Source organism: Danio rerio, chromosome 22 (assembly GCF_049306965.1).
Source record: "Danio rerio strain Tuebingen ecotype United States chromosome 22, GRCz12tu, whole genome shotgun sequence".
In the NCBI taxonomy this organism is placed as follows: domain Eukaryota; kingdom Metazoa; phylum Chordata; class Actinopteri; order Cypriniformes; family Danionidae; genus Danio; species Danio rerio.
In genome coordinates, this window is record NC_133197.1 from 17698816 (window position 1) to 17713744 (window position 14929).

Below are 14929 nucleotides of genomic sequence, written 5' to 3' on the forward strand. Positions count from 1 at the left end.
GAATAATAAAGTCTTAACAAACAAACAAACAAACAAACAAACAAACAAACAAACAAACTATATAAACAATAATATGAATCATATTATATAAATAAGTGATCTTAAAGAGTAATATAATAGTGAATATCTTAAGTTTGTCAGACGTGAGAGTCCTCTGACCTGACGGTGTGGTCAGAAAGCCAGCCGGCATCACAGTTGTCGTATCCGTCATCAAACGTGGCCTGAAGCTGCGCCGGTGTGGCGATGTTGGCTGAGTTTTCCACACACACTCTTTTAGCGTCGGAGAAGGAAAGTGCGTAACGGTTGTGAGGAGCACGATAATGAAACACCACTCCTGTACAAGACAAAAAACAACACACACACACAGCATGAAGAGCATGATATGAACTTTACATAACTGTTTTCCCAAAAGAACAGTAATTATTGGTGTTTAACTTGATAAATGACACAATCCAGATCTCTCGAGACTCACTAAATAGCTTGTTTTGCAGATTTCACTTTCATTTCTGTTTTCTGCCATTCATTAGTCCTCGGAAAATGACTAGACAGGAATACAGTAAAGAAGGGGGAGGGGGGGATTTTTTACCCTACAATTATAAACAGCAATCCATTTGTTTTCTGTGGTTGATTATGAGCTTGTTTTTTTTCTCTTTTTACTGGTAGATTTAAAAAACATGAATCTTTGTTTAAATTAAATGTAAATTAATTCAATTAATCACATTTTAAATTAGTATTTTTACCGCACTATTATCCACTATATAGGTCTTACTATACTTTTCTGTACTTTTGAAAAGTATTTATTAATTTAAAAAGAAGTGCAGATTTTTTCCTCACTCGATATGGTATTTACTCATTTAAAAAAAATTTATATATAACTTGTTTTTGAGTTTTAAGCAAAATCACAAAAAAAAATCATAATAAAATAAAATACATTTAAAGTTTTACATTTTCAATACATTTTAATGGTACTTATAATGGTAATATGAAACAGATCATTAGCTTGATACACTGATACTATTAAGATACTACTACTTCTACTACTAATAGTAATAATAATAATAATAATAATAATAATAAATGTTTCTTAGGCAGCAGATCATCATTTAATGCTTTCATGCATCGCTGAAGACTAGAGAAACGATGCTGAATATCATGAGGAAATTACATTTTAAAATGTATTCACTCATTAATTTTATTTTCGGCGTAATCCCTTTATCAATCAGGCATCACCACAGCAGAATGAACCAACTTATTCAGCATATGATATACACAGCGGATGCCTTTCCAGCTCCAACCCATAACTGGGAAACACCCATACACTCTCATACACTATCGACAATTTAGACTAGCCAATTCACCTATATCACATGTCTTTGGAATTTTTTTGTACCAGGAGAAAACCCACGCGAACACGGGGAGAACATGTAAAGTTCACACAGAAATGGCAACTGACCCAGCCGAGGGTCAAACCAGCGACCTTATTACTGTTAGGTGACAGCGCTAGCCACGAGCCACTGTGCTGCCCTATTTTAAAATTAAATTATTTAAAAAAAAAATAATAATGTAATTTAATATGTCAAGATTTTACCATATTTTTGTTTAAATACATGCATCATTGGGGGCGATCACACCAAAAATGCATTTTCGTTCTGAGAACATCAGGCTTTTGTTATAATTGTAAAATGTGACATTTCAAAACTCCCAAAATTTCTCTACCCACCACAATCAAATTCAAAACCACCCAACCTGGCAAGCCTGGCTGGTGCTCACCGGCTGCTTCATGTGCTCATGCGTCAAATAACTATCATAAGCATTTATCATAAGCATTTTATCAATAATTTCTTACACAGCTGACATTAAGAAGGAACATAGAAACTTTATCTGACTAACATCTAGCAGCTAAATGTGTCTGAAAAACTATTCAATCACTTTTATTTTCATAAACATTGTGGATGTGAACGCGTCTGAGTGTTCTAATTGGCTGGAGTAGACGTCTCACATTGGCATTCTAAGTGTGAACGCGCTCTTTGCGACAATCTTCCTTCTGCGTTTAAACAGAGTAAATGTAACGGCAATGTTATAACTTCTATTTCCATTAAATTGCTGGAACAAATTTACTGGTATTTTCAAAAAGGACCTGTTCACACATACAGACCTTGCTGAAAAATCACCGGTAATATTACAATTCTAACAATATCAACAATGTTCGCACACAATACACAGCTGATTCAGCCATTGCCTAGCAACATAAAAAGTGCACCACACTTCTTTATTTTCTCGTCAACAAACAAATAAATGCAGTGCAGTGTGTCACATGTTCTCAGAACAGAAAAAAAACGTATTCGGTGTGATCAGAACAGGCTTCATTTAAAAAACATTACAAAATCATTCTAAAAACTGACTGGTAGTGTCAATATTTTCACTAGTGATGGGCTTTGGTACATTTTTTATCATGATTTATTGTAAGTACACGCATTATTTTATGCTATATTTATCAATGAATTCAAAACACCCCATCCTTTCTGTGACTAATTGCTTCCCTGTGTGTGAATTCAGCTCCAGTGAGCAAGGACTTTTAAAATAATAATAAAAATAATAATAAAACTGTATTACCGTGGCATCAAATAATTATCTGGATTACTTAATTAATTAATTATAACAACATGTCAACTTGCCCGCATTAATTTTTGATTACATGCCAATATATAAATTTTATATTCAGATGACTTCTATTTTTGTCATCTTTTTTTAAACAAAGAATTGAAATTTCTGGGTAGGACCAGGCAATAAAATCAGGATTTATTATGCCATTGTCAATAACTATTAAAAAAAAGTTTGGTATGAAGTTTGGTATGAAGGCTATAGTATTATTAAAATGTGGCTGCTGAGCAAGTGCCTTGGAAGCAATGCCAAGAAGCTTAGGGTATAAGCAGTACATTTTCATTTTCTCCATAAACTTGTATCAGAGCTGCAGCAATGGTTTGTCTGTTTGTTATCCTCTGAGAAAATGGCTTAATGGTCGCCCAGTTACAAAAAGACGCCAGGGGAGCGCGAGCATATAATGCATTGAAAATGGGAAGGGAAACCACATGTTCGCACTTGTTGTTACTTCAGGTTAGAATAACAACACACGTGAAAATGAGTGCTGTGGCTAGCAGCAGTGAAGAAATTGTAAATAAAAAAATAGTTGTAAGGATGTCACCTGAGTGGCCTTTTGGTTTCTTTTCATTTTGTGCATCCCAGCCACTAGCACCCCATCTGAAAGAGTTTTTAGCATAGGGGTAATGTAGGCATCCAATGTTTGTTATGTTGCAATATGTATGATGGATAATAATGGTTAGTTCCTTTACTTGAAAGCTCAGATTTGATTCTCATAATTTGTTTTGTTTACAGTTTGAGGTTTACTATATTATTACTATTGATACCTTAAAGTTTGCGTTGATGGTTCTATATTTACACTTTACCATTGCACACACTTTATTTACATTAGTAACAAACTTTGCAACATTCATTAAGTTTTAGAGTCTCTTTCACACTTATGCTTATTTTATTATAAAGAGATCAGGGGCCTGTTTCAGTAAGGAGGTTCAAACAACTCAGAGTTTAAACTTGAACTCTGAGTTGATTTACCGAGAGATTAAAAACTCTGAGTTTTCAGTTTCAGAAAAGCTGATCTGACACACACCATGCACACCATGACTATAAAAAGGCATTATCAATGGAGTGCAGATATTACGAGTGTCAATGACAACATCTTAAAAAAAGAGATCACCATTTCTTTCTTCAGCTGAACTTGATCTGCTCATGCCAAGTTATAGCAAATATGAGCGTATATATTTAAAAAGAAGCAACCATTAGTGAAACAGAGACAGTTAGCCTGGGAAAAGAGCTGCTCAAGTTAATGCGTAATTTTACATTTAAAATATTTAAATATTTAAGTATAATAAAAAAGTAATGTTATGTGTGACATTTATATTTTTTTTTCTAAAATTGTATTCACGTTTATCAGTTTTAATAGATTTAACAGTGCACTTGTGTGTCTGCCTTTTTTATTGATCAAGTGATGGAGATTGATATAACATTTAGAAGGTAAGCAGAACTAAAAAATAATTTTTAGAAAGAATAATAATCTGATTAATCTAGTAACAGTACATGTCGAAGGTCAGTAAATTTAAGCTAATTTATTTAAAAAGGGCAAACCATTCTCTTAAGTGACTTTGTTCTGTGTGTGACTAAAATGCTGGCCATATCTATGTTTCCATCCACATATATTACATAAATGTATGTGCAAAACTGGAATACTGCATAAAAGATGCGAATATAGCAGCGTTTCTATCCAACGAGTCAAAGAGAACAAAATCGTCACTTCCTGATTAACTGGTGCCATATATCAACAGTAAAAACAGAATTTACTGCGGTAGAAGAAGCTGCATCAATTATTAATTTGTTTAATAAATGTATTTGCGCAAGACAATGCTGACACACAATGAACACGTGAGGGCGTTTGAAGCCATGAAACGCGAAGACTCTTGACACGCTCCAGACGCTCGGAGGTAATTAATTATATACACTAATATCGAAACAGTTAAGGCATTTTAGAATGACTAAGACAATATTTAAGACAAGTTAAAGTGTGCTCAGCCTGCTGGTTTGTCCATTCACACACATTTTCATCATCATATGATGACCTTTTTTTAATGTACATACTGTAATTTGTTCAGTAAAAGTTTCCATTGCAGTTCTCTCTTTCAGAAACAGGCTTGACTTACCCTGCTTTCTCGAGTTTGACAAACCTGCCATTTTGAAACGTAAAACCCAGAGTTTCTCTCATTTCAGGGTAAAATACTAGTTAAAATACTAGTTCTGAAACAGACCCCTGATATTTTGTTTAAATATTTTTGTTTTTGACTAATATAACTAATTGCCTTGGTAATGTTGGTTAATTTAAATGAAGTGGTTACAAAATATATATATATTATTCCTAAATGGATTGGTAAAAAGTGTTCAATAATTATCGATACCGAATGATATGAAACATGATTTTTTTAGAAACATCGCCCAGCCCTATTTCTGGGATTATTTTCTGAACTGTCCGTCTCTCATTCGCAGAGTAGATCAGCTTCACTCCTGAATCCCTTTCAGTTCTCTAAACTCCACATCCAGACAGAAGCTCGTCTGTCGACCGGCGTCTCAAGAGATCGAGCAAATATAAAGGAAAATCCTCAAAGCCAGGTGGGCCAGTTTATGGTGAAACACTTCAGACGACATCTTCAGGGGGAAGATTTGAGTCTCTTGAGCAAATATGGACCGTTTCTTACCCGGGACGCCCCACTTCAAAGGAAGTCTCTTTTTTTTTATTTCCTTGCCTCCTTTTTCTTCGTCCTGCTTCTCTTTTTGCAACCCATTGGAGTTCAGGAGAGACTCTGAGCTTATAAAAATATTCAGTGTCCAAGACAAACATCGGGGGAGGAAATATATGGGACTCTCCTCCACCGAGGAATGCCAAGTCTTATCAGAAAAGGGGTCAGAATTTTGTGCATCACAGTAGCTGAAGAAGAAATCTATTCCCTATTAATTGTGTATTTTGTTCCTCTCCACTAAATAAAATGTAAAGTTTTACATAAAATTATATTTATTTACATTTATTTTAAATATTATTTATTATTTGATGCTGTTTTACCATTCTTATTTCATCTGTTTAAATTATTAAAAATCCCTTACTATATATATATATATATATATATATATATATATATATATATATATATATATATATATATATATATATATATATATATACATAGATATATAATATGTATATGTCACACAAGTAGTAGTGCAATGTGGCTGTATATCGGCACTGGTGGGAGGCATGTCCTGGCAAAAGGCTGCAAGTGTCCCACAGGTGCACACTAGTGTCCCACCAGTGATGATATACAGCCACATAGCACTGTTACGAGTATGATATTGCGTTTATGCAACAGTCCGATGGCGTAATTTACATTTACATTTAGTCATTTAGCAGACGCTTTTATCCAAAGCGACTTACAAATAATTGTTTATAAAAAAGAAAATCAAACAGCGAGAGTCTCAAAATCCCTTTTGTAAGAGAAACTACTTTTTGCCGCCTTTCCTTCACATCTGCAGCTGACGTCAGAACAGCAGAAACCATTGCTCATTCACCAACGTAACTTTGGAGCTGGTATTTGAATGATTCTCTAGTATAATGTCTAAAGTGTTGACAAAACAGGTGATTTTGCTGACATTTTAAGATTATAACTCTGAACAACATAAAATGCCATGAGTCTACTGAGATTTCCCAGTATTTTTCTGTTGCTATCCGAAGATCACAATATTACTATGGTATAAATACAGCAATACAACATACAAAAGAGAAAGACTGACTTAGAAAGTCACTTACGAGTTTAATAATGATTTGATCAGATGTATGCAGTTTTTCTCTCAAGGCATATTATGCGGTCTCTGTCGCCATCTTGTAGATGGACATCATCAACCATCTTTGCTCAATGACAGGCTAATGGCCACCGTAGCGAAAGTAATTTATTTTGCCCAACAGCAGCAATATTTGTCAAACTGTAGTGTGTCCTCTACTTGTTGCTGTATGTGGGTAAAAGGTGAAGAGGCGGTACAAGTGCTGTTACTGGCAGCATATCGCTTGACTATATAAATTGTTTTACACCTTTCATGTACCTGTAAATATATATTTAATTCTTAATGGGTATTAAAAATGTTTAATTCTCTGTATTATCCATTTTAAACATTTTACATGTTTATATAAACATTTTACATACCTATATTTATATCCAGTGCACAGCATAAATAAGTACAACACATTTTGAAAAAAAACTTTTTTTTATCTATTTCTCATTACATAGAGACAATATATTTTTGTTGCATTTAAACTATTATCAACAAAAAATATTACATTTAAATTTAAATTTTTTTAATTGTATATATTAGCTATTGTTTTGACTTTGGAATATTCTACTGTATATACACAAATAAAATATTGTAAAGCATTTTATAGAAAATATTACTTTTAAAAGTGAGGGGTGTATTTTATATTTATTTTATTTATTTTTATGTAAGTTTACATTATATTATTGTTTTTTTTAACAGTTTTTTATATCATTTTAAGTAGTATACTTAAAATGTACTGCACATCTATATTGTTTTAATCTTTGTTTGCTTTTAAAATATTTAATATTTCATATTTTTTATATTTTTGTATTATTTTTTAGATGTTTTTATACAATTTTAATTCAAAACATTTTATTAAAATATTTAATTAAAAACATTTAGCTCTATTATAACGGTTTTATTACCTTAAAGTAAAAAATACACCCTTTTTGCTAACTAAAAACAAAATTATGCTCTTCACTAATTTACACCTGAATATATTTATTTAACGTTATTATTTAAATAGTTTTCAAGGTATACTCATTTTGTGTAGGCAGAACTGTATGGTATTTAAATATTTGTATATATTTACTCAACATAATCCTTTTTATTTACTGTCCAGTTCTTCATTATGGAATGTTTTGTGTTCAAAAGCTAAACATTAAGAAAACATGTAAAGCTGGTCAGTGTTTTAATTGGGATTTGCATAAATCTTATAACTGTAAATGAATAGTTCCTAACATTGTCTGACAGCATGTTTCAATGCTTTAATTGGCGATCTTGAACTAATTAACCATTCAAACACACAGAGGAGGAGGAGGACGTTTCTGTCTGAGATGCAGAAATGCAGGAGTATTTGCATATGTGGTATTAATGATGAACTGGTGACTCGTAATGCATTTTTAAGAGCGATTTTCTGTGCGGAGAAGAAATCCTCGTTAAGTTTTGCAATTAGAAATGATGAGTTTGTCATAATGGTCCATTTCATTCCCCTTCACTGCTGGACGCCATTTAGATCAGGCTCGTTTTAATGCTTCACTCTAGATTTGTTTCCTTGCCTTTATGACCAAGATTACTTTCATATATGTGTGTGTGTGTGTGTGTGTGTGTGTGTGTGTGTGTGTGTGTGTGTGTGTGTGTGTGTGTGTGTGCGTGCGTGCGTGTGTGTGTGTGTGTGCTATTTTTATGTCGTTTTTTTACATTTTGTCATACATTTTTTTTCCAAACTAATTCACATGGTAAATTGACTCTGGTAAAAGCTGAAGTACTGACTACAATTTTGTACTCAAGTAAAAGTAAAGAAGTATGCCATGAAGAAAATGAAACGATAAAATGAATCTAAGAATGTGCGTTGGTCCATGCCAACTTCATGTCTGGTGTACGTGTATTTCTTGTGTGTTTGTTTTATTTCCATTGGTGACTCCTAGAAGTAATTATGTTAAATTGCACACTACAAAGTATCTTTGAGCCGAGCAATGGCAGTTGTATAGGGCATGTCTAGCAGGTATATAAGGTTTCCATACCATACAGTTGACCAGCCAAACATTAAAACGAAATTTGCAGCAATCGCCGGTTTTCCCAATGTAATCGGAATGATCAACTGAACGCACATCGCTTTAAAGGCGCCATCTGAAGACGAATTTGCATACGTGAATCAGAAACATTTCCATTCAATAAATGTGCAAATAATATGTGATACTTAATTGCGCTTAACATAATACACACACTTATTAATGATTCCAACTTGTTTTCCTCGTGATGAAGAGTAGGCATAATCTGATATGTAGTGGAGGAAAAAAGAAGAAAGAGTTCATCAGACGCTGGATTTGAACCAGGTTCATGATCGATCGTGTCAAAACATGTTGCCATGCACTTTACGAGCTACACCACTCACGCTGCTAATTGCTGCACTCTTTAGTTATGTTGTCTCTGTCAGTCTAAAGCCTGGTTTATACTTCTGCGTCAAGTGACCGGCGCAACTCACGGCGCAGGCAACGCACGTGGCTGTGCATTTATACTTCTGCGCGCTGTCTCCGTTGGTCTGCATTAACACTTCTGAAACGCTAGTGGGCAGTGAGGTGTAAATGTTCCTCTGTGTCGAGTTTCTTCGCTTCTGTTTTGCTATTCTGAACACTTCCTGGTTGTACAAGTGACTCAAACTCGCTCATTTTGAGGCAGGAACCGGCGGACGTGCAACAACTTTAACCATGAGGTAAACACAGAACAAAACTTTCCATCCGGAGCTCCTTTACGGGACTCCACACTTGTAAACAATCGCTCGCGCCATTCGCGCGGCTCTCGGTCCCGCCCAGACTCGTCGGCGCTAGCAAGCCGACCAATCACAGAGCTTGCGCTACGCGTTGTTGCGACGTGTAGTTACATTTTTTGAGAGGTGCACGTCAGCGACGGCGATGGCCACGGCGAAGGGCTATGCGTCAGCGCCGTAGCATACGCCGGTGTTTGACGCAGAAGTATAAATCAGCCTTAACGGTGATGGGCGAGAATCACTTATCTAGCTCAATCCAACGAGGTGTGCAATTTGCACTTAGCCTAAATAGACACTACAAAATTTTACACCTTTACATCGGACCATTTCTTTTTTAATTTGCGATGTTCAGACCCCACTGCGTTAACCGCTTTAGCTAAACTCTCCCACTCTATTTTTTTCTTTTGTTATTAATTCCGGAGGACAAAGTTGCAAATAACACGGTTTTTCTCCAATGGGAGCACCACCCATTCACATTCTGTGTAGTTTCACTTTTTGCTTGATTTTGCCATTGCTTTTTCACTTGGTTTTGCCAAAGAAGACTCATTACCATATTTATTAGGGAGAGGAGGCAGGGAGGGGTTTTGCGCTCGTGCACGTGCGCTATGTTTCATTTTAATTTGGATGTACAAAGAGAATATGCATGGGATTCCGGCTACGCAGCGTTTCATACATCTGAATTTTTGCATGCTTACGTACAATTACAGCTTTGTGCGTACGCAATGTTTTAGTATGAATTCAATGCAAGTCTTTCTACATGAGGCCCCAGGTCCTTTGCATTATGGACTCTGGTCATGTCCGAATCCACTTTTGCTATTTTAAGAATGGAAAAATATGTTCTGCGCTGTGGCGCATGGTCTAACAGGGTTGAGCTTATGAGTTATAGGTGTGCTTTGAGAATAAACAATCAAAGTCTCATCTCCCATTCCCTTTAGGACTTGTGTCACGCCATAGCACTTTTGCTATTTACATGGCGGACTTTGTAAGTGGAAAAACTGAACAGAAATGCAAACTAACCCAGCCAAGGCTCGAACCAGCGACCTTCTTGCTGTGAGGCGACAGCACTACCCACTGCACCACTTTCAGTTTTGTTTTATAGATGAAAAAAAATTATTGTACTTCCACATTTTAAAACATAATCATTTTAGTAAATTGTGAATAATTTATTTTTTACTTGTCCACGATGACAGTGCATAATATACTTAATAATTTGCAAGATACGATACTAGTATTCAGCTTAAAGTGCCATTTACAGACTTAACTAGGTTAATTAAATTAATAAATATTTAGTTATTGGATAACAGTGGTTTGTTCTGAAGACAATTGGAAAATACTCTAATAATATTGATCTAAAAATGTTTTAAATACATTAAAACTGTTTTTATTGTGGTTAAACTAACAGAAATAAAACTTTCTCCAGAACAAAGATATTAAAGGATATATTGTGAAAATGCCCTTGCACTGTTAAACAGCACTTGGGAAATAGCTGAAAAAGAATAACAGTTTTACAAAAGTGCTAATAATTTTGCCATCAACTGGATTTTCATTTCAGTAAATGTATGTACTTTGTTTGCATTATTATGACTAAAATTGTTTTTAATCCCTAAACTAGCTTGCATTTACGTAATTATGTCACTGATCCTTAATAAAAAGTCTGATCTCAACAGCGAATGCATTTAGCATCTGGTGAAAAACCTGATGTAGGTTTCTGAGCACATTTGCATTTCCGCTCCACAGCCGCATGCAGACGCCAGCACCGCAGTGCACGTGTCTAACTAACTTCATCACGGTTTTGGCAGAAATCTGAGCATGCAGAAAAATCAGCATCTGTTTGCTCCGAACCTCTTCCATCTGATGGAAAATGCCACCAGATGTGCACTAAAACAGCGCCGAGGCCTGTAATCAAACCACTTTTTTAGATTAAGGCAAGACACTGCAGATGAATAGGGTGAAGTAAATAAAGTAACAGTAATAATACTATACATGTATTACATAAAATGCTACGCATAGCCCTGTCACAAGTAAGTTTTAAATATTCCCACTGATCTTCATGTTCATATGAGTTTTTTAATGTGACCATTAATTAGAAAGCATTACTCTAATTATTGACAAGCATCAAAATTATCTTGTATATCTGATATTCTGATTCTTATATTGGTTTGTTTAAACAGCTTAATAATTATTATATTATTTGATCTATGAAGGGCAATAGGGGCCACATGTTAGTCTGAAGAGAATAGTGCTGCTGAATTTACATATTAATACATTAACTATTCACAAATCCATGAAAGTAAGTCGCTGTTTAACTGAGAAAAGAATAGAGTAAGCATTTATATATATATATGTAGTTTAAATAAGCAAATGTGGCATTATTTGATTGATTGTGTGCTTATTTTCATGCATTTCTACCACAAATATCTAAACACTGGATTAAGTCTGGTAGAATTCGTTATATTCAGTAATTGTCATTTTGGAGTTCTACAAGGATCAATTCTTGGACCAATTCTGTTTAGTTTATACTTTAATGATTTGCCTGCAGTGGGTCCAGAAGTTCAGGTTCAAATGCATGCAGACGACACCGTAGTTTATACTCACGCAAAAACCAAAGAACAAGCTGTTAACAAACTTACTGCTGCACTCAAGGAGGTTTCAGGCTGGTTATGTTGTTCATGTCTTACCCTCAATGTAAGTAAAACTGTGGTAATGTTTTTTTTTTTTTTTTTGAGGATATTTTAGTTAATGGAGACGTAATAAACATTGGTCATTTAAAATATAGGTATAATTATTGACTCTAATTAAAATTTCAAAAAAACACATTAAGAAGGTTTCCAAAAGTGCTGAGGATTTATAGAAACATCAGGCATCAGTTAATGATTTTGCACCACACCTCTCCAACAATGTGTGATTGTCTGCAAGGACTATTTAAGACAGAGGTCATTGGTTAGAGGTGGTTGTTCAGTTAAACTTAAGAGAACTGCTTTTGGACAATCAGTTTTTATCAGTCAGAGAAGCAGAAAGATGGAATAAAACACTAGTGCATATTAGAGAGAGTACCACTTTTAATCATTTTAAAACTGTTCTTAAAGTTTGGCTTTAAGAAAATCAAATATACAACTACTGATTTTATTTAATTTTGTTTACTATGATGTATTGTATTGTACTGTAAGTTATTTTTTTATTGTTAAACTTGTTACAACTTCCTGCCCGGGGACTACAGATGCAAAGTAGCTTTATAGCTAACACTGGCACAACATGTTACGTTGTACAGTGTCCCTGTATAAATAAATATTTGTGTGTGTGTGTGTGTGTGTGTGTGTGTGTGTGTGTGTGTGTGTGTGTGTGTGTGTGTGTGTGTGTGTGTGTGTGTGTGTGTGTGTGTGTGTGTGTGTGTGTGTGTGTAATTTTTTACATATTAAAGTGAAAGGATTTTACAGTTGTAATTTAGGAATCATTCTCAATAATTCTAAAGTACAACCAAAAGTAAAAAAGAAAATAATGAATTTTCACAAAGGAATTAAATGTATATAACCAGTTACATACATACATAAACCAGATTTATGTATGAACCTTTGTAAAAACCTTCAGAATACAGATTTGCACAAATCTGGTGTTTGTAAAGCTGCTGAAGTACAGATTTATGACTCGCTCATTTAGAGAAAATAACCTTTAAAAATATGCACTGTAGTTGAAATCAGCAGACACAAATTGCTAAAGTGCAACAAAAAATAAATAAATAAATAAAATTGTGTTTTGGATGTTTTCTTTGCAATGATAGCAAAAACACTTTATCACAAGCCAAAACAGCCTAAAATCTCAAAAATTGACAGGTGCAAAAAAAACTGTTTTTGCTTTTAGTGTCTCGCCTAAAATAACACAACATGTCATCCACTGAACAAGATTTACTCAAAAAAAAAGAAAGTTAATTACTGAAGAAGTTTTGTGTGAAAGAGAAACATTTAAGACCAAACTGGTCAAACTGACGTTTTAGAATGAATCACTTCACACAGCTTGTTTCTATGGTTAACGATTGGTCCATTGATTATGTTCACCTGTGCCTCATTTAGTTACTTATTATCTCTTGTATTAAGTGTTATATGGAACAAAATCAGTGCCTAAAGTCTTGAATTAAAAAGCTTGTTGAATATCACAAACTGAAAAAAATAATACACCGTATTAACAAGTTCTTGCATTTTAATGACTTGAATTCCTAGGTTTGTATTTTTAGGTCCTGAAATTTAACATATCTGTTTATTTAAGCTTTGAATATTTCAACGAAAAATATTTCAAACACGTTTTCATACTTAAAAATTCAATAATTCATATTCAATTTTCAGATTTCACTTACAAAATATTCAATACCCTTTAAAAATACGATGTATAATATTCAAAAGGTAATTTTCAGTTCATTTTATTTCAGTTCAAATATTCGCTTCCATAAATTCAGTGGATCAAATTCGACTGTTAAAATTCAACATCACATCCGGGAACTGCAGGAGAAGCAATAGATTGCAGATTGAAGATCGCCAGCTGCTCTAGCTTTCACCAGCAGGTGGAGATGGAATGTAAGATTTTTAACCCAGTAAACAGGCGAGAAAAAGGCTATTAAAGGCACAAAAGTAGCATTTAATATTAATATCAATGCCTTGGACATTATAAATGATAAAAAGTATGAGTAAAATGAGTAAATGAGGTTTTAGTCATCTATATTTGCCCTTATGTAACGGAAGCCAGCTGGTGATCGCGTAAAGCTCACTCCTCGGATCCAGGGACAGACGTTGTTCTGCAATCTTATCGGAGCTCGTCTCCCATGCCGGCTCGCTCCCTGCTCGGACCGGTGCAGTTACTTGCACATAAACCGTCTTTTGATGAATATGATGTTACACATTGTCTATCTTTATTGACTCTTTCTTCCATAGACGCGAAGTATTATATTGACAGCTAAAGAATATAAACGCAAGAGAAACAGGAGAGGAAATATAATAATAATAATACAACATAGATAAACATTGACAGGACTAAGAACAATTACGAACAAAGATATTCAAAACCAGAGAGATTTTATGAGAATGTCACAGAATGTCAGGATTGGGATAGGTTATATAATTTCATTATTTAAATTATGATTGTTAATATTAATATTTTATGACATGTATTTGGGCTATTGCGCTTAAATAAGTCATAACTGACTTTAATTTGTTTTCAATATTAAATGAGAAAACCATTATTTATAACTTTTCAGCAACCGTTTGTATTTTATGATTAGCAATGTTGATCTTTTTTGCAGTTATTAAACATATAAACTTGTTTAAACTGGTTTAAATTTAATATAGTTGTCACTTCAGCTAGTTTCATAAGATTAATGTTTAAAATGCGTGGTTTGACATGCGTGGTTGAGTGGTTTCTGCAAATCATGGGATTATTACTGAGCTGTAATCGCCATCTACTGGAGAGAATGTATTTGCTCATTTATTCTATTAACTCTTTTCTGCAAGTGTGTTTTATGATTTCACAAAGTCAAACCATTATTTTTTTATTTTATATTTTGAGATGATCATATTTAAATAAACAATTGCTAGGGTAGGTAATAGTTTCTTTTTTCTTGTTTAAAAAAAATCAGTAGCCTATAAAATCATAATTTTTGCTTGACAAAGTTATTGGTTTAGGATTCTGGATGCATTTTTGCTAAATGAATGTTGGATACTCTCACACAATCAATTATATTATCAGAAATGACAGATATAA

General features: G+C 34.0%; 1 protein-coding gene across 4 annotated transcripts in view; it reads right to left on the reverse strand.

Moving 5' to 3' along the window:
• ncanb (neurocan b) overlaps nt 1-14929 on the reverse strand; it is a 292758-nt gene that overhangs the window by 140620 nt on the left and 137209 nt on the right. For all 4 annotated transcript variants that reach the window (XM_073937755.1, XM_073937754.1, XM_073937756.1 and 1 more), the window contains one exon: nt 160-334. In XM_073937755.1, coding sequence (XP_073793856.1) covers nt 160-334 — 175 coding nt within the window. The remainder of the gene's footprint in view (nt 1-159; nt 335-14929) is intronic.